The sequence below is a fragment of the Hypanus sabinus genome, chromosome 9, assembly GCF_030144855.1.
Source record: "Hypanus sabinus isolate sHypSab1 chromosome 9, sHypSab1.hap1, whole genome shotgun sequence".
Lineage (NCBI taxonomy): Eukaryota > Metazoa > Chordata > Chondrichthyes > Myliobatiformes > Dasyatidae > Hypanus > Hypanus sabinus.
Genome location: NC_082714.1, coordinates 127,523,462 through 127,549,378, shown reverse-complemented (window position 1 = coordinate 127,549,378; position 25,917 = coordinate 127,523,462). Strand labels below are relative to the sequence as shown.

Here is a 25,917-nt window from a genome sequence, read left to right as displayed (position 1 = left end):
TGAAATCACTGTATTGCTGTGATAGTTTTGAGGCAATGCTTTTGTCATAAATTAAATAAAATTTCAGTGGCATGGCAGCAAAGGCTATGTGCGTGGGAGCATTTCAGTTACTGTGCAGTTGCTACATCGTTCCCAGATTATGTCAGCCCAGCACTATTAATAACCCTTTTAAGTTCAGATACTATAAATTTAACATCCAAGCAGGGACTGGAACATTCTTTTTTCTCAGCAATTTGAGGATTGCTTGCAAAACTGTTTTCTTATAAGACCTCTTTTATGTAGTTTTAGCTAATAACTCTGCTTTTTCAGAGTCAATAGCTATAACCTTCTCCCCACCATACAAAACCTGTAATGCATCAAGTTCTCTAACTTCCCCCATTTTCTGTACCACACCCCAAACTTGCCCTACTTGGATCTCTTTCTCAATGCTATCACAGTACATTCTCCAATACATTTTGTTTGCCCCTCTCACTACTTTTCTAAATGTAGCTTGAACTACATGAATAGGAGTAACGTGGCTTAACTCTCCTAAGAGCGTTATTCCACTCCTTCACAGCTCTTTTACATTCATCCATACACGAGGGAACACCTTTCTTATTATTATCTCCCAATTATCTGAGAATTGATTTCTTAGCTATTAAGTTGAGTACATAACATAAGGTATTATTACTCAATTCATTATTCTCCAAAATCAAATGATCAGGAAATGTACTTTCACATAAATCATCAAATACATCCAAATTTGTCTCTTTGAAAATGTGTCTTGAGATATGAGCACCTTTCCTCTGATACGTAACTATTTCCATTGTACAGACAATGGGGAAATGATCACTCCCCACTGTTGTATCATTATACATTTCTCAGTTATACACTTACACATACTTGCTATATCCTCAGATACCAGCATGAGGTCTTTAGCAAAAGAAGTGATGTGAAATAGTTATCCTTGTACTCCTACCATCATTCAAATACACTAAACACTTTTCTTCCTTCAGGTCTTCCACCAACATCCTATTCACATTTGTGTCATTCCTACCACACACATAGTACTATGAGCATTAAAATACCCACACCATATGACTTCATTTTTCCCCATTTCCACCCACGATTTCCAGTATTTCACATTTCATAGAACACTGGAGCAGAATTAGGCCATTCAGCTCATCATCTCTTCCGCCATTGCATCATGGCTGACCCATATCACTCTCAAATCCATTCTTCTGCCTTCTCCCTGTCACCATTCACTGTAATACTGTACCATGGGCTCTTACCTTGATAAGCAGCCTCATATGTGTGCACCTTATCGAAGGCCTTTTGAAAGCCCAAGCACAGAACATCTACCTATTCTCCTTTGTCTATCCTGCTTGTTATTTCCTCAAAGAATTCCAACAGATTTGTCAGGCAAGAGTTTCCCTTAACGAAACCATGCTGACTTTGGCCCATTTTATCATTTGCCTCCAGGTACCCTAAAACGTCAATTAACTCCAGCATCTTCCCAATCACTGAGGTCAGTCAAACTGGCCTATAATTTCCATTGTTCTGTCTCCCTACCTATTCAGTTCATCTGCCATTTCCTTGTTCCCCTTAACTACCACTCCAGTGTCATTTTCCAGTGGTCCAATATATACTTCTGCCTCTGTTTTACTCTTTATATACCTGAAACTACCCCTGATATCCCAGTCATCTACCTTCCCACTCATTTTGCTCAATTATATGTACTCTCTTTTCCTTCTATGTTGGCTTTGACCTCCCATGTCAGCCACAATCGTGTCATCTTATCTTTAGAATACTACTACTTCTTTGGTATGTATCTATCTTGTGGCTTCTGATTGCTTCCAGAAACTCCAGCCATTGCTGTTCTGCCATCATCCTGCTAGTGCCCCCTTCCAATCAACTTTGGCCAGCTCCTTTTCCATGCCTCTGTAATTTCCTTTACTCCACGGTAATACTGGTACATCTGAATTTAGCTTCTCTTTCTCAAATTGCAGGGTGGATTCTATTATATTATGATCATTGTCTCCTAAGGATTCTTTTTCCTTAAGCTCCCTAATCAAATTGTTCATTATGCAACACTCAATCCAGAATAGCAGATTCCAAGTGGGCTCAGGCACAAGTTGCTATAAAAAGCCATCTCGTAAGTATACTATGAATTCGGCACCAACCTGATTTTTCCAATCTACCTACATATCATAAATTGCTCTTTTAACATGCATCAGTGTCTTTTTATTTTTGCCTGTCCTTTTGATACAATGCATATCCTTGGATGTTAAGCTCCCAAATATAATCTTTCAGCCATGACTCAGTGATGACCACAACATCATACCTTCCAATCTCTAACTGTGCTACAAGATCAACTACCTTATTCTGTATACTGTGTGCATTCAAACATAACATCTTCAGTCCTGTATTGATCACCCTTTTCAATTTTGTCCACTTTTTACACTGCAGCTACAGTTCTGCCCTATCAGGTGTTAACCTTTCAAAAAGGTTATAAAAAATAATTATCTGTACTTTACTAAACTTTTCCCAAATGTCGATCACTATTGACTCATAAACAACTCCAATTTCTATAACTCTATGTGCTGTCCCATTTTTGACAAAGGTAGCCAATCCTCCTCCATTACCCATTTTCCGATTGCGTCTTACATCAGCATAACCTTGTATCTTAAAACTTAGACAAGGTTTCAACCAGGTTTCCTGTACACATATAACATCAGGTGTAATTGGTATATCTTCAAGAACATTCTTAATTTCCTGACCATTTGCAAACAGACTTCTAACATGCCATTTTATGATTAGACAAAACATTAGCAATCCTCCTTTGAAATCTAAATATTACTTGTTCCTTGTATGCATCATTAGTAACTTTGAGTTAAGTTTTTTTTATCTTTAGATGTTTCTCTGTGGCTTTTAATATTTTTTTTCTGTCTTATTTTTAGTTTGTGGTGTACATCTGCCATGAAAGTGACAATCTTTACTTTATCAACAAAACATTTGTTAAACAATCATGCACTTTACATACTGTCTTCAGTCTATCTGTATTCTGGATATTAATCGGTCCTATTGACACTGTCTTCTGTACCTTCTGTAGTGCCTCTGCATATGATATGTTAATTTCTATCCAAACACACTGCAATTCCACAGCTTCCTATATACAGGACACCCTGCACAAGCAGAGCTATGCTCTCCTCCAGAGTTGCTACATTTTAGTCTAATGTCTATGACACAATTGCCATAAACATGTTCTCCACTACATCTACCAGACCGCACACAGCTGCATTATGGCCAAACCTCTGGCATGGAAAACATCTCAGATACAGTGGCACATCAATTCACATCATATAACTCATAACCTAAATTAACCACATCTGGAATCTTCTTTCCATCAACGTTAATCAACACCAATAAGTTATCTGTTCTTAGTCCACCACAAAACTTTTTTAAATGTTTAGCATCCACAACTTTACACCTGAATTAATTATTTGTAACTTGGTCCATGGATACATCTAGAGGCACTCCATTGGTTACTGCTCAAAGCCACCGTCATTCAATATTTTTTTTGGTGCTAATTTCCTTCCTCTCCAATATTAAATGCTAAAGCTTTCTCACATTGCTTGCTATCTTCACAACATTCTAAGAGTGCCCTTTCTCTTAAATTGCATGCCCACAATAACTCCTAATGCCTTTTTCAAAACCTTAGTTAGTCTATTTGGATTGATATCAGAAACTGGTCCACATTCCAAAGTGAACTAAAGAAAGCCGTCTGTTAACAGAAGCCTACAATCCCCAAAACTGCAAGAAACCATTGACCATCTACTCACCACTCTCAACCAACGCTCTGTCTCAATACCACAACCCCACACCAGTCAACCTCCTATCTTGGAACCCCAGATTTTGGTGGCCAATTGCTCCAATGGATCCTCAACCCAATGCTGCAACTTCCCGCTCCAGTGTACCTGACACTTCGAGCTCCGGCCATCTCTGTCTTTATGTACCGAGCCTAAATTGCCTTTGTCATTTCTCTCTTGACAGGGTGAGCTCTGACCTGGGCTGCCACCAACTGGGACAATAAAGCTATCAATTGAAATAAATATGAAGATGTTACTGCTGAGCAGCATTGGGTTTTTCACCATCTGGGAAGTGGGTGGGGACAGCAGATTGGATGCTTTGCCTGCGTAAAGCCTCATAGTCAGTGCTAGATACATAATGCAATTCAGGACTTTCATGGCAGAGTGCAGCAGGAACGCAGGAGCCTGCAGACCCACTACCATCACGGCCTCTAGGGACTCTACTCAGGAATTGTCCACTGACCCCGAGAGCCTTATCACTCTGGCTCTGTGAATTGACAAGCAACTTACGGAACCACCCTCCAAGTCATCAGCCAAAACCACTGATCTGTTCTCAGATCCATTTCAGGTTGCAGGACCCTCACCATCAATACCTCCATAACCAATGTGGGTAGGGAGATCCCCCTTAATCCCCCAAGAGTTAGAGCATTGGTGGAGAAACATCTTTTGCACATACTGTGGGGTCGCTGATCACCCACATATCAAATGCCCACTGTGTTTTGAGAAACAGCACCAGAAGGTAGAGACAAGAAGCCTTCTGTCTAGTAAGCTCCCTGGATTTTCTGTGACACCAGTTCTGGTAACCACCATGATCACAAATGAACATCTGTTTGTCGCTGACCACCCTAAATATGCCCAGTCCAATGCCTCCAACCAGCATTCCTCTGAGCTCTCCTGCCAGTCCCTCAACTGAGGGTTCCATATCACCAAGGATTTCATCACAGGTTTGTCTCTTTCTGCTGGGGCAATTACATGATGGTGGTGGACCGGTTCTCCAAGATGGCCCATTTCATTGCTCTCCCAAAACTTTTGCAAGCTACTGAGATGGCAGACCTGGTTCTCCCACATAGAGTTTGCTTCTCAGATTCCCTCAGGAAATTGTGTCAGATCAGGGCCCACATTTTGTCTCTCACTTTTGTTAGTCTTCTGCTCCCTCCTCCACACCTTGATCAGTTTGTCCTCTGGCTATCATGCGCTGATGAATGGGCAGTCGGAAAGTGCCAATCAGCAAGAGATGAAGCTTCTCTGCCTCTAACCCTTCCATGTGGAAGAAGTACCTGCTCTGGAATGAACTGACCTACAATCTGCAAAGCTCCTCTGCCAAAGGCATGTCACCGTTCGAACTGTTTCATGGCTACCCATTGTTTACCACAGAGGAGCCAATGGTGAAAATTCCATCCACAAGGGCCTCAGTTCACCGATGCTAGAAAACTTGGAAGAGGACATGGAGGGCCATTCTAGCTGCTGCCTGCGCCTACTGTCACCATGCCAACCACCGATAGCACCATTAGTCTGGGAACAATGTCTGGCTATCCACCCTATACCTGCCTTTGCAAGATCTCACCCCATTTCTTAGGTCCATTTAAGATTTCCCATTGCATCAACCCAGTCACTTACCAGCCATAGCTACCGGTGTCCGTCAGGATCACGCCTACCTTCCATACTTCCTGCCTCAAGCCCGTTGTCCATGGACCACTCAATCCACCTGAAACTGCACCTCGGAACCAGGGATAGTGGAAGATGGTCTAGTGTACATGGTTTGCTGGTTGATGGAGTCATATCGTCGTGGACAGGATGTGCAGTGGATAGGTGATTAGGAAGGGTACAGCCTGGAGAAGAGGTCCTGTTTCATCTTGAATCCTTCACTCATAGAAGAGTTCCACCAGACGCATCCTGATGGCCCTGGGTCATTGGGCGCCTGCCATGGAGGGCTTTATGCTTTCAGGTCTGCACAGGCAGGCACTTCCCAGTCTCCACCTAGCCAATAGAAGTCATCTGCCACTCATTTCCAACTGCGGCCCACTTAAATCCAGCTCCCATCCATCGAACCAGTCAGCTTCTACTAGACTTCTAGTCTTCGGTTACCTTGTTGCTTTGTCACATAAGTATCTGTTCTCTCATATTTTCTAGCCTCTTGTGGCTTGTTATTTTGCAGTTTAAGGCCATAAGATATAGCAGCAGAATTAGGCTATTTGGCCTATCGAGTCTGCTCTGCCATTTCATCATAGCTGATCCATTCTCCCTCTTAGCCTCAGTCATCTGACTTCTCCCTGTGAACCTTCATGCCCTGACCAATCAAGTATCTATCAGCCACTGCCTTCAATATACATAAAGACTTTGCCTCCAGGTCTTCCTGCTGGTGCAGGAAAGCAGAGATCTTGCTGACCTGAGAACTCTCTTATCCCCCAATCTTTAAGGTCACCAAAGACCTCAACAAATTTCTATAGATGCATAGTGGAAAGCATTCTGACTAGTTGCCTGGTATGGAGCTCCAATGGTATGGTCAAAAGAGGATTGTAGACAGAGCCAGCACCAACATTGGCACTAACTTCCCCAGCATTAAACACATCTTCACAAGTTACTGCCCCAAGAAGCCAGCATACATCATTAAGGATGCTCAACCTGGACATGTCTCTTCTCATTACCTCCATCAGGGAGGAGGAACAGGAACCTGACAACCCACACACAGCTTTTTTAGGAGCAGCTTCTTCCCCTCTGCTATCAGATTTCTGAAAGTCCATGAATACTATCTTGCTGTTCTTCTTATGTACCGTATATTTATTTCTTATTGTTAATAATTTTATATCTCTGCTACCACAAATAACAAATTTCATGAGATATATCAGTGATAATAAACCTGATTCTGATTCACAGGACTAACTGAATCACCCTTTCAAACACAAGCAAGAGAATCCAAGAAGCTACTTTGTGCACTGCAACACACGATGTAATTTAATGAATTAATCCAAATAGTGTAGTGCCTTTTGCCTCAGTAGGTCACATTAGGAATTCAGCCAAGAATGCCATCATGCCTGATTTGAAGTTCACTTAATTTACTAGCAATTAATTTAGGCAAAATACTATGCAAATTACATTGGTATCCAAGCCAAATTTCTACTTAATAGGTTAGTCTTGCAAAATTCTGAACTAGAAAGAAAAATGATAAAATTCAGTGCACATTGCTAACTTCTAAATAAAAGAATTGGACCATAATCTTCGTGCAATGTATTTCATGCACAAGTAAAGTGGCCACTTTTAGGACCACAGCAAACAGCGATTCTATCATTCCCATGAAGCTGTGATTATCAGTAAGAAGCACCAGCTGGGAGAGATAAGAAGCCAGTGGTTAATGATTTTAATCTAGCACGAATAAATTGTGAGGTGTATTTCTCCACATTTGCGTTAATTTTTTGATATGACTTTCCTATCTTTTAGTAGTATCAAGAGAACAGCCCTGAGACCAGTTAGGATCTCTAGCTAAACCAAAAAACCCCTCAATAGGCACTTGCAGGTCACTTTGTGACTGTAGCTACCTCTATTGCACTCAATGGGCTTTTGGGTAATTGGGTAATTTTCTGGTACAGTTCAGGTGGCGGCGGTTCCAATTATAAATTGAACTACCTCGTACATAATGTCCAACTTTAAAACATGATCCGAACCATTCCATTTCTTGGTCATTGTTATTTATTGTTTGACTGAGAATTCCAATAAGTTCAGCCTGCAATAATAACCAACAGCTTCAAAATAAAGATGTGCATTTAATTCTAGTCTAACAGCAAGTGGAAAACATGCAGTACATGTGATGTGTACATGTGCATTTTGTCACTAACATATCATACACAAATACAGATCATTAAAAATAAACATCACAAACTTATGTATTTCAATAATTTAAACCTTCCAAAATTAATTTCTTTTTTTTTCAGGACAGCACCGGATCCTGCCTAAACCAAACAATATGCAATTTGCAATATGTTTCTTATATGCTAGGGCAAGTATTGTATACAATATAATAAAATTGTTCTGAATGCATTTAAATCGATCTGTGGAAGGTTACTTTCCTCTGGGCTGTTCACCAATCTACCTCTGATATGACTGTCACCGAGCAAACCTCATCTCCCAAACACATCTGTCCTCCCATCAACTGATCTTCTAATCCTACTGGGAAATACTTACTACCAACCTGCTGACACCAATAAACTCAGATAACAATCTCTTGTGATGGTTAATCAGATACTTGATTCCATCTTGTGTCACCTGTTCCACTTACACAACTGAAATTCCTCTCCACATATTGATCCAACTAATACCTTGCAGCAAGCTATTAACCCTACTTAATCCATTCTTCCTGTAACATACACTGCTGTAACATCTCCATGTGGCTTAAATAATATTGACTGCATAGTATAATTCTTAGTGGTATCTCTCTAGGTACAGATTGATGCAATACTTACTGTTGACAATGCAAGTAATGGATCTGGAGTAACAATCAGTTGCAATGATTTACGGTGAAAACTAACAACAATGGTGCATCAGATCTGGAGTAACAATCATTCTTCTTTATACTTGTGTACTGAAGAATGGCAATAAATGTTCCTGAATCCTGAATATTAGGCACAACCAAAAGAAATCTCTCTCATTCTTACACACACTGTCTCCTTCATTGTCACTCTTTCATTACTCTTAGTCTTTTTACTTAATCATACAATTTCTTAGTTAAACCTACCTGCTATTCCCTAGGACATAATACACAGTGCCAAAAGTGCTGCTTAATGGAACTGTGATGCTGGGGATTGGGGATGCATTGGAACAAGAGGAAGGCATGGTGAGGGATGAATGGAGGCTGACTATCACTGAGCCATACAGCAGGGAAACGGGCTCCTCAGTCCACTATGGCTATGCCAACCATTATGCTCAGTTACACTGATCATACCTGCCTGCATTCATCCCATTTCCTTCTTCACCTTGTTCACTCACATATCCATCTGGACGAATCTTGAATGTTACTTCCTCTTCTGACAGCTCCTTTCAGATCCCAACTACATTTTGTGAGAAAGATTTACCCTCACCCCCCCCCGATCCCCTTTAAACCATTTAACTCTAATCTTGACCCTATCTTCTCTAGCTTTAAACATCCTGCCACAGGAAGCAGACCCTGGCTATCTGTCCAATGTATTGTAAATCTTCTCTGCATTCTCTCTAGCTTAATGACATCCTTAAAAAAATGTGCCAATCTGAATAATTTGCCAACCATGGACTAACTGAATTACTAATTGATTAATTAAATCAATTACAGTTTGTATCTTAAATAGATTAAAAATAGTGCAGAAATTGTAGGATATATATAAAAAAGTGAGGTAGTGTTCATGAGTTCAATGTCCATTTAGGGATTGTATGGCAGAGGGGAAGAAGCTGTTCCTGAGTCACCGAGAGTGCACTTTCAGGCTTTTGTACCTTCTTCCTGACAGTCACATTGAGAAAAGGGCATGCCCTGTGTGATGGGGCATCCTTAATAATGGACGTTGCTTTTCTGAGGCACCGCTCCCTGAAGGTGTCTTGGATACGATGAAGACTAGTATCCAAGATGGAGCTGGAGCTGACTAATTTTACAAATTTCTGTAGCTTCTTTCAGTTCTCTGCAGTAACTACCCTGCTCCCATTCCTGCGCCGCCCCATAGCAGACAGTGATGCAGCCTGTCAGAATGCTCTCCATGGTACATCTATAGAAGTTTTTGAATGTTTTAGATGATAACCAAAGTGACGTATTCCCAAAATATATTACTTTGTACTCGTCTGGGTTAAATTTTCAATCATCACTGCCAACTTTCCCAGTTATCTATAGTCATTGAAACATTAGAAAACCTTCTTCACTGTCCACTATACCAACAATTTTGGTGCCATCTGCAATCTTATGAACCATCCCACATCCTTTCTCATCCAAATCATTAACATATATGACAAAGCTCCCAGCCCCAATCCCTGCTTCACATCATAGGCTCCCATTCTGAAAATCAAAACTTCATTCCGCCCACTGCCTCCTACCCGCAAGCCAATTTTATATCTAATTTGCTTGTTCTTTTTAGATCCCCTGTGATCTATCCTTCCAGCCCAGCATACCAGTCAGGGCCTTGACAAAGACCTTGCTGGTCCATGTAAACAACATCAGTCCTCTTGGTTACTGCTTTAAAAATTTCATTCAAATTTATGAGAGATGATTTCCCACAGGCAAAGTATGTAAACTACCCTGAAACAATTCTTGCCTTTCTAAATGTAATAATATCCTGTCCCTCAGAATCCTTTTCAATAATCTTCCCACCTCTAATATAAGGCTCATCAGCCTATTGTTCCTAAGCTTATCCCTGCTTTCTTTCCAAATGAAGACATGACATTAGCTATCATAAGGCTAAGACTCTAACACTACAGACCTGCCTCCTACCATGAATTTAGGCCCACGTATACTGTGGAATCTTGAAGGAAATCTTCTGGATCTAAGAGAGCTTAATAGAGTTCTGAAGAGAAGTTATTCTGTACATTCTGTAGTTGTATTTCCTTAGCTCTGATTAAAATAAAACCTTTCAATGTGATAGATAAAAAAGAAGATTGGTTAAGGCTGTAAAACTTGATGAAGAGGCCCATAATTAACCAGTTTCATCACACCATTTGGTGGATCCCATTGAACAAGAATGGCATTTTGAATCAAAACAGCACTGAAGGAATTCTGCAGAAGAATGTATATGCTGCACTTCATGTGTGGGTGAGGTAATGACCATTGGAAGATGGACAATAGTGGAAGAGGCAGTTATACCATGAATGAAGCTCAGAACCCTGATGAGTTGGTGAACAGGGTGTACCAAAAATGAAAGAATTCTTATACATGAATCATTTAATCATCAGAGATAATCTGAAGTGAGACTCAGCAGGAGTCAAGACTGCAAAATGGTTGTCAAACCTGATGAATTTTGCAGGAATATAACAATGTCCTGGTTACAGCTACTATCTAAGTAAGTTCTATATTCTCTTTAGTGAGATGTGTGAGTATGCTGACAGCTAACCAATAAGGATGTGGGATGGAATTGTTTCAATACTTCGAATCAATTGAAATAAGGAGACAGTCACAGCAGAGCCTGTGATGCATTATTTCAATGAAACTGGCACTGGAAGGAGAGGCCTCAGAAGAGAAGCAATAAACTTGTAGAACATCAGTGAATGGCATATGTAATCAAAACACTAATAGAGGCAGAAATGTACTACACACAAATTGAGAAGGAGCTGCATGCTATGATCCTTGGTCTGGAGATCTACAGAGTACAAATGAACTATATATGAGCATAGTGATCACAAGCCTCTCAAGGTGCTTGCTGTGAATCCTTTCCACACAAAAAGCTTGTGAGGATGCAATCAAACAATGCAAAGTCATTGTTGTTCAAGCACAATTTGCTGAAGCTATTTAAAGGACACAAGGGATGACATGGATAATGAGTTCGATATGATAAACTTGACAAGACATGCCATTGAAGAAGGGGCAATCAGGCAAAGTGACATGATGCAGTAGAGAAAGGGGTAAAATAGAGGAGAAGCAACACACACAACAATGTGAGAGGAACTCAGCAGGCCAGGCTTTTCCACAGATGCTGCCTGGCCTGCTGAGTTCCTCCAGTATTTTGTGTGTGCTGCTTGGATTTCCAGCATCTACAGATTTTCTCTTGTTTGAAAATGGAAGAGACATGGAATGAGGTGGAAATTATTCTCAGATTATACTTCCAAATGAGTGATGAATTGAACACTTACAGTGACATGATCTTCAAAAAAGAGTGGACAAACTACAAAATAACATTACAAGATCTGTTCCCTCCTCATATCTGTTGTCCCTCAGAATCAGGAGAAAATTCTACTAGCCAGGACGAAAGGGGAGCTGAAGGGCCAGGTATAGAAAGGTGAGACTACAAAGAACCAAAGGAAAAGCTTTACTCTCATCCGGTCCCAGGCAGACCAGGACCCAAAGCCAGATCAGATCTGCTACAACTTGAACTGAAAATGTATATAGTTGCAGAAGTCTGATTTTTAAGATTCCTACTAGGTAACGTTTTAGAAACCATTCATTCGTTGACAGTTATTTGGAAGCTTCATGAGCACTTTGTCAGGCTTAGCACTCCTCAGCAGCACATCATACGTTCATGCTCTGTAAGGAAAAACACAACTGTCTCTGATTGCAGGAGTTCAAACTGGAGAAGTACACACTTTTGAAAGTAGAATTCATGGTTAATGGCATGATTCATAGGAGTGTGGAGGAACAGAGGGATCCTTGGATATAAGTCCATAGATCCCTCAAAGTTGCTGCACAAGTTGTTAATGTGTTTAGGAAGGTGAATGGTGTGTTGGCCTTCATTAGGTGGGGGGTGGGAGGTAGGCAGGTGTGATTGAGTTCAAGAGCTGCAAGGTAATGTTACAGCTCTATAAAACTCAGGTTAGAACACACATTGAATATTGTGTTCAGTTCTGGTTGCCTCATTATAAGGAGATAGAAGCTTCAAAAAAGGGTGCAGAGGAGATTTACCAGGATGTAGGCTGGATTATATAACATCGTGAAGATAGGTTCGCTCAAGCTCGGGGCTTTTCTACTTAAGTGAAGGAGAATAAGCGGTGAGTTAACAGAGGTATACAAGATGATCAGAGGCATAAATGGAGTGGGTAGTTGGAGACTTTCCCAGGCAGGAAGTGGCTAATACTAGGGGACGTAACTTTAATGTGATTTGAGGAAAGAATAAAGAGGGATATCAGAAGTAAGTTGGCATTTACATTGAGTGGTGAGTGTGTGAAATGATGCGCTAGAGGTTTTGAACAGAAACAAGTACAGTAGGGGCACAAGAAACTCTTAGACATGTGGATGAATGTAAAATGGAGGTTGTCTATTCATTGTGGGCCAAAGGGTCTGTACTGTGCTATAGTGGTTTTATGTTCTATTACCTTGCTGTGAAGTCTTCTGTACATTGAACCATGTACTATTCTTCTGCCTTTGTTCTAATTTGCTATAATTGTCCTCGAACTTTTAAGTAGCCTACATCTACAGTACTGCATTCAGGTCTGGTCATTCCATTATAGGAAGAATGGTGATACGTTGGAGAGGGTGCTCTGGAGTTTTACCAGAATGCTGCCTGGCTTAAAGAGCATATGCTGTAAGGTGAGGTTGGACAAACTTGAATTGTTTACCTGGAGTGGCAGAAGCTGAGACAGACAGACAGACATACTTTATTGATCCCGAGGGAAATTGGGTTTCGTTGAAGGGAGATCTGATAGAGGTTTATGAGATTAAAAGAGGCATAGACAGAGAAGACAGCCAGTACTTTTCTCCCAGAGCCAAAATATCTAATAGCAGAGGGTATGCATTAAAGGTGACACTTGACACTACAGGCACTCAGTGGGCACTTTATTAGGTACTTCCTGTATCTAATAAAATGGCCATTGAGTGGATGTTCATCATCTTCTGCTACTGTAGCTCATACTCTTCAATGTTCAACTTGTGTGTTCAGAGATGGTCTTCTGCACACCACTGTTGTAATGCATGGTTATTTGAGTTACTATCACCATCCTGTCAGTTTGAACCAGTCTGGCTATTCTTCTCAGACCTCTCTCATTAACAAGGCAGTTTTACCCACAGAACGGCTGGATTTTTTCTTCTCTCTGTAAACTCTACAAATTGTTGTGTATGAAAGTCCCAGGAGATCAGCAGTTTCTGAGTTACTCAAATGACTCAGTTTTGCACCAACAATCATTCCATAGTCTAAGTCACTTAGATCACATTTCTTCCTCATTCTGATGTTCAGTCTGAACAACATCTTGACAATGTTTGCATTCTTTTATACACTGAGTTTTTGCCACATGATTGGCTGATAAGCAGGTGTACATGTGTACCTAATAAAGCAGGCACTGATTATATTCTAGCACCATTAATAAAAGCAATTTGACTGTAACTCATTTCTCACTTACAGATACATGCTATTAACTGGAAATTAATTAACTATGATGAGCCAGAGGAATAAATTAGATAAGTATATTGATGGAAGGGAAAAAAGTACTTGGAGTTATTAATTAAATATGATTGAAATCCACACCTAATTGTTGATCTCACTCCACGGAGAAGTGCAACAAAGAGGAAGGCATGTAGTCCAAGTTTTACTAATTGGCTCTTCTTCGTAGGGAAATTCACAACATCCAGGTTTGAGCTTGGAGCTATGAAAATGCCCTAATTGTGCCTTTGATTCAAAAACACAGGGTGTTAATTGGAGAGAGAAAATTTAGCTTCATATGGTGAGCGGGTCATTTAACAACAGTATTTAGCAGCTGTTTTACATAAACAAGCGGGAGAGATGACATCACTAATTTTAATTTAAATCATGGAATTTGCAATATTCTCCTCCTCTCCTACCCATTGTTCAGGCCATCAGAACTGTTCTAACTCTTGCTGATCCAGCTGTAACATGTGTATCCGTATGATTGACCATAATTCTCAATCCCATATTGTCACTTGGAAAGCTAATCAACTCAGCTATTCTTGGCAACTTTCTCTTCCATATCTACAGATGTCTTTGGAAGACGGTCACTGACTGCGATTTTCATACAATTTCACCCTGTTCTTCTAAATCACTGCCACTTTTTAAATGTCCCTATTGTCTTTCTGATGTCAAGTTGCTACAACAATGTTAATTTCCATCCCATCAAATAGTGTGATGACCAAATTCATTTTATTTGCTCCCAATGAAAGGCTTTAATTTCCTGCTGCACAGGCAATACCCGAATCGAAGTCCACAGTTCTTGCATTTGATTTGAATTATAACTTCTGACAGTAGACACTCCTATCACTGAGACATAGACACACCAATCAGATCAATTCCAATTATCTCCCAGCCAGGTTTCCATCTTCATGCATCAACACATCCAAAATTCTACTCCCAATATTCTAGTTTGCATTCTAATTGATCTTTATTATCACTATCCTTGTTCTATTCTCTGCCCTACCTGTTAGAACTGTTCACAATAGATTATACCTAATTCCATTGTTGAATTTTAGCCCACGAATTGTACTCCGAGTACACCAATTCTCCATTCTTCTCCACGCCGATGATGCCATCTTGCTCCGAAACTTTGGAATTTTGTTTCTTAATTCCTCTTCCCCCACTAAATTAATCACAGGTTTTACAATTTTTTAATCCATATTTCTTTGATCAAGCATTTGATCACCATTCCTAGTATCTCCTATGTTTCAGAATCTATACTTTTCCTCAAGCAGTGATGGAAAATGCTTATACATTGTATTCATTGAATGCATTTTGCTCAAAAAATACAAGTCACAATACAAGATAATCAAATGAATTGATAGATGAACAATAGATTCTTCAATCTTAGTCAATCAATTCACTATTCCCTGTCGTCTTATGCTTATGAAGAAATGAATCTTGCTCTTTTCATTTTCATCAGTCTATATTGCTCCTCAAGCAGATATAATTAAAAATGCTCACAAGGTAGTACTATTTATTTTCTACAGAATGTTTTTCCTGCCAGACAATGCCAATTCTAAGGGCTCACAGTGGCATAACTGTGTTCCACTGTGCTTTACACCCTGGTTTGAAGAAACATTGCCTCATTTCTATATATGTTTTATGATTATACACATCATATATACATCTATATAGTTAAATGACAATAAATTTGACTTGATTTGATATCTCTGTCATATGTTGTGAAATTTGTTGTTTGGCACCTTCAGTACATTGCAATACATAATATTAAAAAAACTATAAGAATAAGAAATTAAGAAAGCAAAAAAACGGTGAAGTCTTGCACATGGTTTCATTGTCTGAAATCTGATGGTAGGGGAGAAGAAACTGAAATGAAGTGGGTGTGACTTCAGGCTCCTGAACCTCCTCCTTGATGCTGGGGAATCTAGTGCCCATGATGGAGATAGCTGAGTTTACAACATTCTGTAGTATTTTCTCCATTCCTGTGCAGAGGCCCTTCTGTACCAGATGGTGAAGCAACCAGTTAGAATGCTCTCTATTAGCTCTAGAAATTTATGAAGGCCTTCAGTGACATACCATGCCTCCCCAAACTACTAAGGAAATATAAGGTTGTGCCTTCCTTCTAACTGCATCAATATGCTGGACCCAGGATAGACCTTCAGCAATGTTGATACCCAAGAACTTGAAACTGCTCACCTTTTCCACTGCTGTTTGCTCGATGAGGACTGCTGTGTGTTCCCTCGGCTTCCTGAATCAATTCTTTAGTCTTATTGACATTGGATTCGAGGTTGTTTTTGCAGCACCACTGCAAAAGGTATATCAGCATAAGGTATATAGCTTATACACCTTAGACCTGTACGCCTCCTTGTCACTATATCTGAAATTCGGCCAACAATAGCTGTAATATCTGCAAATTTACAGATGCCATTTGAGCTGTGCCTAGCCACACAGTCATGGCTGTAGAGAGAGTAGAGTAGTGGTTAAGCATGCACCTTTGAGGAACAGCAGTGTTGACTGGCAGTGAGGAGGAGTTGCATGTATATCTATCGCTTTGCACTAAAACCCAGAAGCAGTAAATCTAAACCTCTTCTCTCTGCCCACCTGAGCAAAGATCCATGAGATGTCCTTAATTTTACCATCTCTGATAGGAAGTTTTATTAGCCTCAGATTGCTGAGTTACTTCATCTCTTTATTAAGCAGAAATACATCATTACAACCTATGATTTTTCTGAAAACCTCCAACATAAAACGATGTTTAGCAGATTGCTATCAGAACATCTACACTTTCAACATTTATTATCATTGTCAATATCTCAAGGTATCCCAGCTGGACCAGCTGGATTTTCTACTTCAAGTACCATCAACCTTTTATTTAACTTGAACTATTTCATCCAATTCAATTTTTGTTTGAATTTTGAAACTTTAATTTACAGAGATCAGTAATCTTTTCTTTCCAGAAAACATTATAGATTATTACACACTCACCCATCCAGTTAATAAAGGAACAGGAAAGCAGTCACAGTGTATAATTCCACCGACTTGCTCCGTCCTTCTGGCCAAACTGAAATACACTCAGTGCTCACTTTATTAGTTACAGGAGCGGAATCTGGAATGGTCTCCGGCTCTGTAACCCATCCACTTTAAGGTTACTATTGTAATGTGTGGTTATTTGATTTACTCTCACTTTCTTATCAGCTTGAGGAAGTCTGGCCATTCTCCCTGACCTCTCTCATTTACAGGGCATTTTTGCCACACATTACTGCTGCTCACTGGATATTATTCTGCTTTCACATAATTCTCTGTGAATTCTAGAGATGTACTGTGTGAAGATCTCTGAGATCAGCGTTTCGGAGATACTCAAACCACCCTGTCTGGCACAAATAATCTATAAACAGACAGCCACTTAAACCACATACAGTATCTTCCCCATTCAGATGTTTGGTCTGAACAACACACAAACATTTTGACCCATTGTTTTAATGCATTGAGTTGCTGCCATATGATTGGCTGATTAGATACTTGCATTAATGAGCAGTTGTACAGGTGTACCTAATAAAATGGCCACTGAGTTTACACCTGCACTGGATACACTCTCTGCTTCACCTGACTTGAATTTAATTACATTTTTTTGTGATACTTTCGTATAATGGTACCCAAATGCACCAGGAGCACAGGCACACAACATGCAAGTTGGAAATGTCTGATTTCACACTTTCCCTTCTCTCAGCAATAACTATCTGCAATGTACAAATTGCTTTGGCAAAGTAGATATATTTGTTTTTGAAGTTATAGTGCCAAAACCTTTCAAATTAAATCATGACAGCATTAGCACCTTTGGCAAGAGAGATTCAGTACTTTTCCCCTGCAAATTGTTGAACTACATTGTTACTAATTTTGTACTCAAGTTGGAAAGCAAAAGAACAAAACTAACACTTCAGAGTAACACTCGTTCAGTATTGTCTTTGTCATTTTGCATGATATGGGGTCACTGGTAAAGAGAGCATTTATTGCCTATTCACACCCTTGAGAATGTGATAGTAAGCTAGTGTAGTCACTCTGATGAACACTATACCATTGGGTAGAGAGTTCCAAAAATTAGGCCAAATAATGATGAAGGATTTGTGACAGTTTATTAGTTACAGGAGCAGAATCTGGAATGGCCTCCTGCTGCTGTAACCCATCTAGTTTAAGATTACTGTTGTAACGTGTTGTTATTTGATTTACTGTTGCCTTCTTGTCAGGGTATCCTTACTTCCTTCCAAGTGAGGATATAATAAGAGTTGAAGAAGCGCCTGTGGGTGCTGGAGTTCCCAGGTGAGAATCCCTCCTCATCTCCCTTCATTGGAAAGGACAAGAGCTTGGATGGTGCTATTTGTGTAGCCAAGGAGAGTTACTGCAATGTATTTGGCGTATGGCACACAGTGCTGCTACCCTATGCCAATAGTAGAGAGAACTAGATTTCTGGGTGATGCATGAAGTGCCAGTCGGGTTGCTTTATCCTGCATGGTGTCAAACTTCCTAAGTGCAATTGGTACTGCACTAATGTAAGGGGATGGAAACTATTCCGTCACACTTCAGACTTGCATAAAGTGTTTAGAGTAAAGAGGAGAGTCATTCACCACTGGAACTGTGGCTGCTGACCTGCATTTGAAGCTACAGGGCTTACAACCCTAATCCATATGAGTCCCTGATCAATGCTGAATCTCAGGATGCCGTTACTGGGGCACCAGGTAACACCATTGAATGTCAAGGGTTGGTGGTTAAATCGTGCCTCAAAGGAGGTGATGGTTGCTGATAATTCTGTGGTGGAAATGTTGACTGCCGTTCATCAGCCCATGCCTGCAAATAGTCTTGGTCTTGTTAGATGCGGAAATGAACTACTTCTTTTTCTGAGGAGTTCTAAAAGGAATTTAGTATTACTCAATTATCAGCAAACAGGCTCACTTTTGTCTTTACAAAGCAGCTGAAGGGGATTGGATTGAGGATTCTACCCTGTCAAATTCCTGCAATGATGCTCTGGGTTTGGGATGGTTGACCGCAAACACCTTCTACAGTGTTAGATGCAGTTTTTTCCTCTTACTGTCCATTGATTTCATTTTCTCCAGGGTACTTTGATGTAACAGTTACTCACAAGCTACCCTGATGCTAAGGGCAGTCACTTCCATCTCAACTCTAGAATTCAGCTCTTTGGCCCATGATTGGACACAAGCAATGATGAGATTTGTAGAGCAATAATCTTGGCAAAAGCTCAGCAGGGCATTAGTAAATGCACTGCACTAGAACTGAGGCACAATGTCAACCAATATGAGTATTGCAACACCTGTAATATTGTTGTTAAATAGTTTGCTATTGCATAAATTTCCATTATTTGTTGTACACTATTTCTTTCTAAATTAGCAGTTATTTTACCAAACTTGGTTTCTTTTGAGCTTTTTATTTCTTTCTGTAATTGGTTGTCAACTAAGTGAAATGAACTTTTCGTGGAATTGTTTATTTCCTGATATAATGTGACAACATAGCTGCTATTGTGCCTAGTTCGGTTGAGCTTCTGATTAAGTGTGCTACCCAGGATGTTGATAGCAGGTTTGTCTAATGAATATCAAAGGTAGGTGGTTAGACTCGTTATTGTTTGAGTTGGTAACTGCTTTACACTCAGGAGCTGCAAGTGTTACATGTCACTTATCAGACCATACTTGTGTTTGTATAAGGTTTTGGTTTATATATAATGAGCTGATTCCCCAGATATACATATGACCTTGCATCAAGCCTTCATTATCTCTGACAGGAAATCACATCAGTTGGTTCATTAAAAAAGCCCAAAAATAATGCAGGCATGCTCTGGCTTTACCAATTAGTCAATGCTGATGTTTCACTGATTTCCTTGATGATCCTACAATGCACAAATGATGGTGTAAAAAAAATCCTTTGAAGCCTAAGCTTTTGACATATTGGGAAGAAACCAAAATAAGTCATCATTCCTTAATATTTCAACAGACTTCTGATTCCTGTGCTTCTGCTTAGTGCAGCATGTTACACTCTTACGGCCCCAGCCAATATGAAAAAACTAAAATAAACACACAGAATAAAACATTCAGGAAAAAATAGTTATTATTAATAATGTAGAGCAAGGATTAAGCAAACTAACTTCTAACAGAGCTGATTTCCTCACTCTCTCTCTCAGCACATTAGTGTTAGTGGAATGAAACCAATTTGTATTTGTACTATCTTTAAAAATTTAATTCAGAAAGTTTCCACTCAGCTATCAAAACTCAAGAGTGTATTTCATCCCAAAACCTTGGAGTCTACAATATAATTGTATAGCAACAAGAACTTAGAGTTTGCTCCATCACACTCATAATTATGAACAATAAATAGGAGAAGCATAAATCTATGGCTTAACAATGTTTGTGACCAAAAATAGATCAAGCTGTGGCTACATCATGTCAAGGTGGGGTGGTTTGATGAAAAGGATAATATTTACTCCAATCTTTAGCAAAATTTCAAATGGATGTTTATAATACTCTATTGAACTTTTAAAACTGCTCTTCATTTACAGAATAGTTACAAGAGTAGGACAATGTTTGGTTCATTGAGTCATTTCTAACCATTACTAGAGCAATTCCATTGTTTCCATTCCCCTAGTCTATCCTCACTAGTTTGCAAGTCAATCCTCCTCAAGTGCCAAACCATTTCCTTTTAGAAGACTGATTGTATTTGTACAACTACCATAACTGGCAGTGGTCTAAATCCTAATAATTCTCTTTCTCACATCTCCCTTTGTATATATTGCCCAAAGTTATAAATATGTGTTTCTGATGTTATTGAAAAGAGTTTCACTCAATTTACCAGTCATAATGTTGTACACTTCTGTCAAATCTCTTCTCAATTTTCTCTGCTCCAATAAGAACAAGGCCAACTTTTCCAATCTAAGCTTACAGCTGAAATGCCGCATCCCTGCCATTTTCCACCCATATTGCTAAGATGCACAAGTTGGCAGTTTAATTGGCCACTGTAAATTACCTTGAGTGTACAGATGATTGGAAGATTCTGAGTTGGTGGTGAGTGGCCTAAGAGGCTGCTTCAGTGAGTCTCTATGAACTTTAGAGTAATAACAATCCCCATTACCATTCTACCAAGTGTGCACACTTCTGTAAGTTCTTTGTAGGTTTGCTTTGTCTTTCTTACATTCATTACTGTGCGACCTTTTGAATAGTGTCAACATTTTGACAGATTTCTTTGTGCTTCTCAATCGTAACCAATGAAATCTATACACTGACTGCTCAATTCTCTTCCTTCAAAACAGTACCTTTCTTGATTAGTATTGTCACTTTCACAATGATCTATAACAGAAAGCTTAACTAAGTTTTAGAATGTATTCCCATTTTTTCAGAGATGTCTGAAAGTGGCACACTGTGGAAAATGAACCCAATGTTCAAACCTCTTTATCACAATAATCTGACCACGAAGCCAGTTCCAGAGAGTATCAGATTTTAAAAATCTATAGAATTTTGAATATGTTTTGTATTAATTACCAAATGACTGTGAAGTTTCACTCAGACAGAAATTATACTGTACATTTTAGAAATTATAGTCACTCTTGTTGTGATCACAAGACCCTGTTGAATATTGGTGCTGTGGAATGCTGCAGGTCCAATTCAATGGTTTATTGGCGAATGATGGTAGAGCTGCAAGGCCTCAGTCATTTTATTTACTTAATTATTTATTTTTATTTAGATAAAGCACAGAATAGGCCCTTCTGTCCCTTCAAGCCATGCTGCCCAGCAATTCCACGAATTTAACCTAGCCTAATAACAGTACAGTTTACAATGACCATTTAGCCTACCAATCAGTATGTCTTTCGACTATGGCAGAAAACCACAGCATCCAGAGGAAAGCCATGAAGTCATGCAGAGAATGTGCAAATTCTTTACAGACAGCAGTGGGAATTGAACTGGGTTGCTGGTACTGTAAAGCATTGTGCTAACTACTATGCTACCATGCCACCCCATAGCAAGGACTAAGCCTTGAGCTACAGTGTCACCTGCTTGCAGCTGCTCGGGGGGGTGTCGGAGTCAGGCACTCCACCAGAGTGCTGGAGGCGGTGCCCATGCTGGAGTCAGTAGTACCCTCCCAGTGTTCACTCGGAAGATGACAAGCTATATTTTGTTTGACCGAAGACTGCTGCAATATTCATAGACTCAGGGACTTGGACTATATATTTTTTGTGTGACTGTATTTTATTCCTATCTTATATGTGCTATATCTGCCTTATGCTATGTATGACTGTTGTTATTAAGTTTTGCACCTTGGCTCCAGAGTAATGCTGTTTTGCTTGACTATATTCATGGGTATTCATGTATGGTTGAATGACAATAAACCTTGAACTTGAGCTTAAACTTGGTACATGTGTATTGCACAGTCCATTCTTAATTTCTTGTAAACATAATGCACTGACACAATTCAACAGCAGAGATTATAAACAGAACTTGAGAACATGTTATCAATAGATCCAGTACTCCGTTACATGCAACACTTACTTTAGAGTTAACAGAAGCTGTAACTGCTCCAGCAAATAATTCGTACAATACGATTAGTGCAACCACAAAATTAACACTTTTGCTCTCAGGTTGCTTCTTGGATTTTTATTTAGAAAAGAGTTTTAAAAGTTAATTAAAAATAAAAAAAAATAACAAATGTACTCAAAACAATTGAAAGCTATTTAGTAAAGCAGCATTAAAATTGAAAAATAATTAAAACTTACCTTGCTCCCATGGAGACACTTGCCTCCATTTAGTTAGATCTGACCTGCTGCAAATTGATTCTCTATCCTAAGTTTGAAAGTCAACTCTGTGACTGGACAATGAGGAAGTGAATGGCAGAAATTAGCTGGAAAAATACTGGCTCATGCTGTTTGAAATTTCAGGATTTATGCATTTTCAAAAAGCAAAGAAGGAGATTCAAAACTTGCTGGGACTTACATGATTTTTCGCCACAACATCTGGGGCAATGATTATAAAATTCAACCTGGTTACTTTTCCTACATGATGATACCATGCTGAAATAATTTCTAACATATCATGCAGGATCCTTTTGCAGATGTAGTGCTTCGTTGTTCTTATTAGATGATAAAATCTAATCTAGCTTCTATTCTCCTTCAGTAACACTTTTGCCAAGGTCAAATGTAGGAGAAGTGCTGAACACTGCACAATCATTTACTTCAGTAAACTTTTTATTTATATAGATCTTTAAACAAAATCAATGAACTGGAGAAAACAAAATTGCACTTGTATCACAGAAGATGATACACTGGAACAAAAGTGCATTAGTCCTTTTGACTTCCTACATCTGCAGTACAGATCTTAAGTCCATGTTCTATCAGAGGTACACTGAATTTTTGTGAAAGCAACATTTTCTCTTTCAGAAGCACATCAAATCTTCTATCATATAAATTTGCCCAGAATGAACTTCAGATATGTAGTTCATATATTGTATAGTAGAATAATGTTCAAATGCAGTCTTACCTGATCCTCTTCTCCACCACCCTCCTCGTCGTATTTCAGAATGTTGTCCCTGACATCGTCCTCTGGGTCAATTAGAAGTTGTTTTGTTTGTCGTTCCTTATCCCTGCGTTTCATCCATATCACAAATAGCAAGACGAGAACTGAAGGAACAAGTATTACATTGTCAGTAGGACACACAGAGACTTTAATCATTGTTTAATTCTACCTTCATTACTTACTTAACAAAATGATGATGCATAGGAGGATTGCTATAATGGCTCCTGTACCCAATCCAGCTGCTGCGATAGCCCCAATGGCTGTACAGTCTCCATGCTCATCACAAGGGCACACTTTCACTTTAATAACAGTGGTGCTTGATAATGGAGGGTTGCCAGAATCTGTGACTATGATTGGAACATCATAGACACCAGCGATCAGGAATCCAATCCTCAAACTGAGCTGTGCAGAGTCCCCTGATAAATACAAAGAGAGGAAATTAATAGGAATTTTGTACATCGTAAACAACTCAATGAGCTCTTTCACAACTAAAAAAAGCAGGAATAATCTCACAGTAATTGTAAATCTGAAGCATGAAACATCTAAAATTAACATAAAATATCTACATGGAAAAACATCCTTCATTGATGAGAAAGAACAAATGAAGCTCTCAATTGTGCAACAAGAAATTTACAGAATAAGCCAATACCAGAACCTTAGTGCATCCTTTAATTAAAGTGCATGATAATGATTATTCTAACAATGTACACTTGACTTGTACTGTCAATCTATAGGTTAAATTAAGGTTTTCACTTTGGTAAAATACTTTATGATTCATATAATCTCATTTTTAAAACTGCTTATACAATAATGCATTTACAGTGCATTATACTGGTGCTATCATATTATCTACTGCTCAGTTTTGAAAAAGATAGTGCGTTGACAGTTGTACACGCCTGTGATAATTTCATGACTGAATTCACCATAAGATTGAAACCAATCAATAAAGACAGTTTGACTAAATGTTGCTGGTTTATGCTGGTTTATGGTTCAAATCCTTAGTTGTCAAAATCACTGAAGATCTATCCTGGGCTCAACATATTGACGCAATTATGAAGAAGGCACATCAGAACCTTAGGAGGTATTGCATTATGAATTTGAGGAGATTCAGAGTGTCACAATAGAGTCCAACAAGTTTCTACAAATGGTCTGTGGAGAGCATTCTGACTGCTTGTATCACCATCTGGTGTGGAGGTACCAGGACTGGAAATAGCTGCAGAGCTCCATCAGGGGTACTAGCCTCCCCACCACTGAGGACACCTTTGAAAGGGAATGCCTAAAAAAAAACGGTATCCATCTTGAAGGACCCTCACCATCCAGGACATATACTCTTCTCATTGCTACCATCAGAAAGGAGGTACAGGAGCTTGAAGACATGCACTCAGCATTTTAGGAACAGACTTTTCCCCACCACCATCAGATTTCTGAACAGACCATAAACCCATGAACACTACTTCACTCATTGTTCTCTTTTTGCACTACTTGTTTATTTTTTTTATATTTCTTATTGTAACTTACAGCATTTATTATTATGTATTGTACTTTACTGCTGCTGCAAAACAACAAATTTCACAACATATGTTAGGGATAATAAACCTGATTCTATTTCTGGTATACCAGCCTTTCAATCACGTACCATATTCTCCAGGCACAATTACTTCTATTATTTTTTATAGAGTTACCAACAAATACTGTAGGCAATTGTCATTTCACAAAGTGTAATGGTGCAGGGACACCAGACACCAATTGTTACTGTATTTTCATGTGCAGACATAAATTCCAAGTAGAAAATGATGATATAAACTATAAACTAAATTTTTTGTGATCTTCAACCGGTATGGATATTGTAGTTCAGTATTTTCTGCACTGAAGAACATAGCTAGAAAGTTCATTCTTGAAATTGAGAAATTTTAGTGTTTCACTGAACTTGAATCCATCAAACTGATCTCTACCCAGAAAAGTAAATTAATAATGCATGCAGTAGTAATTTATATATACACAAATTACATTTATTATTCAAAGGAATGTCATTAATTCAAACAAAACCTATGTTTCAAATTGGGAAAAAGTATATCTACTGTTTGAAAATAACAACAATACCATTGCTTGGTTATCAGGAAAGCAATTCTTTCCAAGTGCACGTTGTTTGGATGAGCCTACAGGGACACAATGAGTAATGCAGCACAAACCAGAGCCCTTTGTTCATCCTGTCCTGCTGACAATTAAGTACCCACCTATCCTTAGTCCGTATGCAGGCACCTGTCCTGTAGCACTTTATTCTTTCACAATTCAAGTGCTCACCTTGATACATCTTATATGTTGTGAAAAACTATCACTGACATCCCCTTAGGCGGTGCATTCCAGATTTTCTCAAACAAGAGAAAATCTGCAGATGCTGGAAATCCGAGCAACACACACAAAATGTTGGAGGAACTCAGCAGGCCAGGCAGCATCTATAGAAAAAAGCACAGTCGAAGTTTTGGGTCGAGAGTCTTCAGC

General features: G+C 39.2%; 1 protein-coding gene across 9 annotated transcripts in view; it reads right to left on the bottom strand.

Annotated features, from left to right (window-relative positions):
• The window catches only part of LOC132399784 (cadherin-4-like), a 689,576-nt gene that overhangs the window by 7,644 nt on the left and 656,015 nt on the right, over positions 1 to 25,917 (bottom strand). For all 9 annotated transcript variants that reach the window (XM_059980521.1, XM_059980522.1, XM_059980527.1 and 6 more), the window contains 2 exons: positions 23,601 to 23,834; positions 23,383 to 23,522 (listed from right to left, as the gene is read on the bottom strand). In XM_059980521.1, coding sequence (XP_059836504.1) covers positions 23,383 to 23,522; positions 23,601 to 23,834 — 374 coding nt within the window. The remainder of the gene's footprint in view (positions 1 to 23,382; positions 23,523 to 23,600; positions 23,835 to 25,917) is intronic.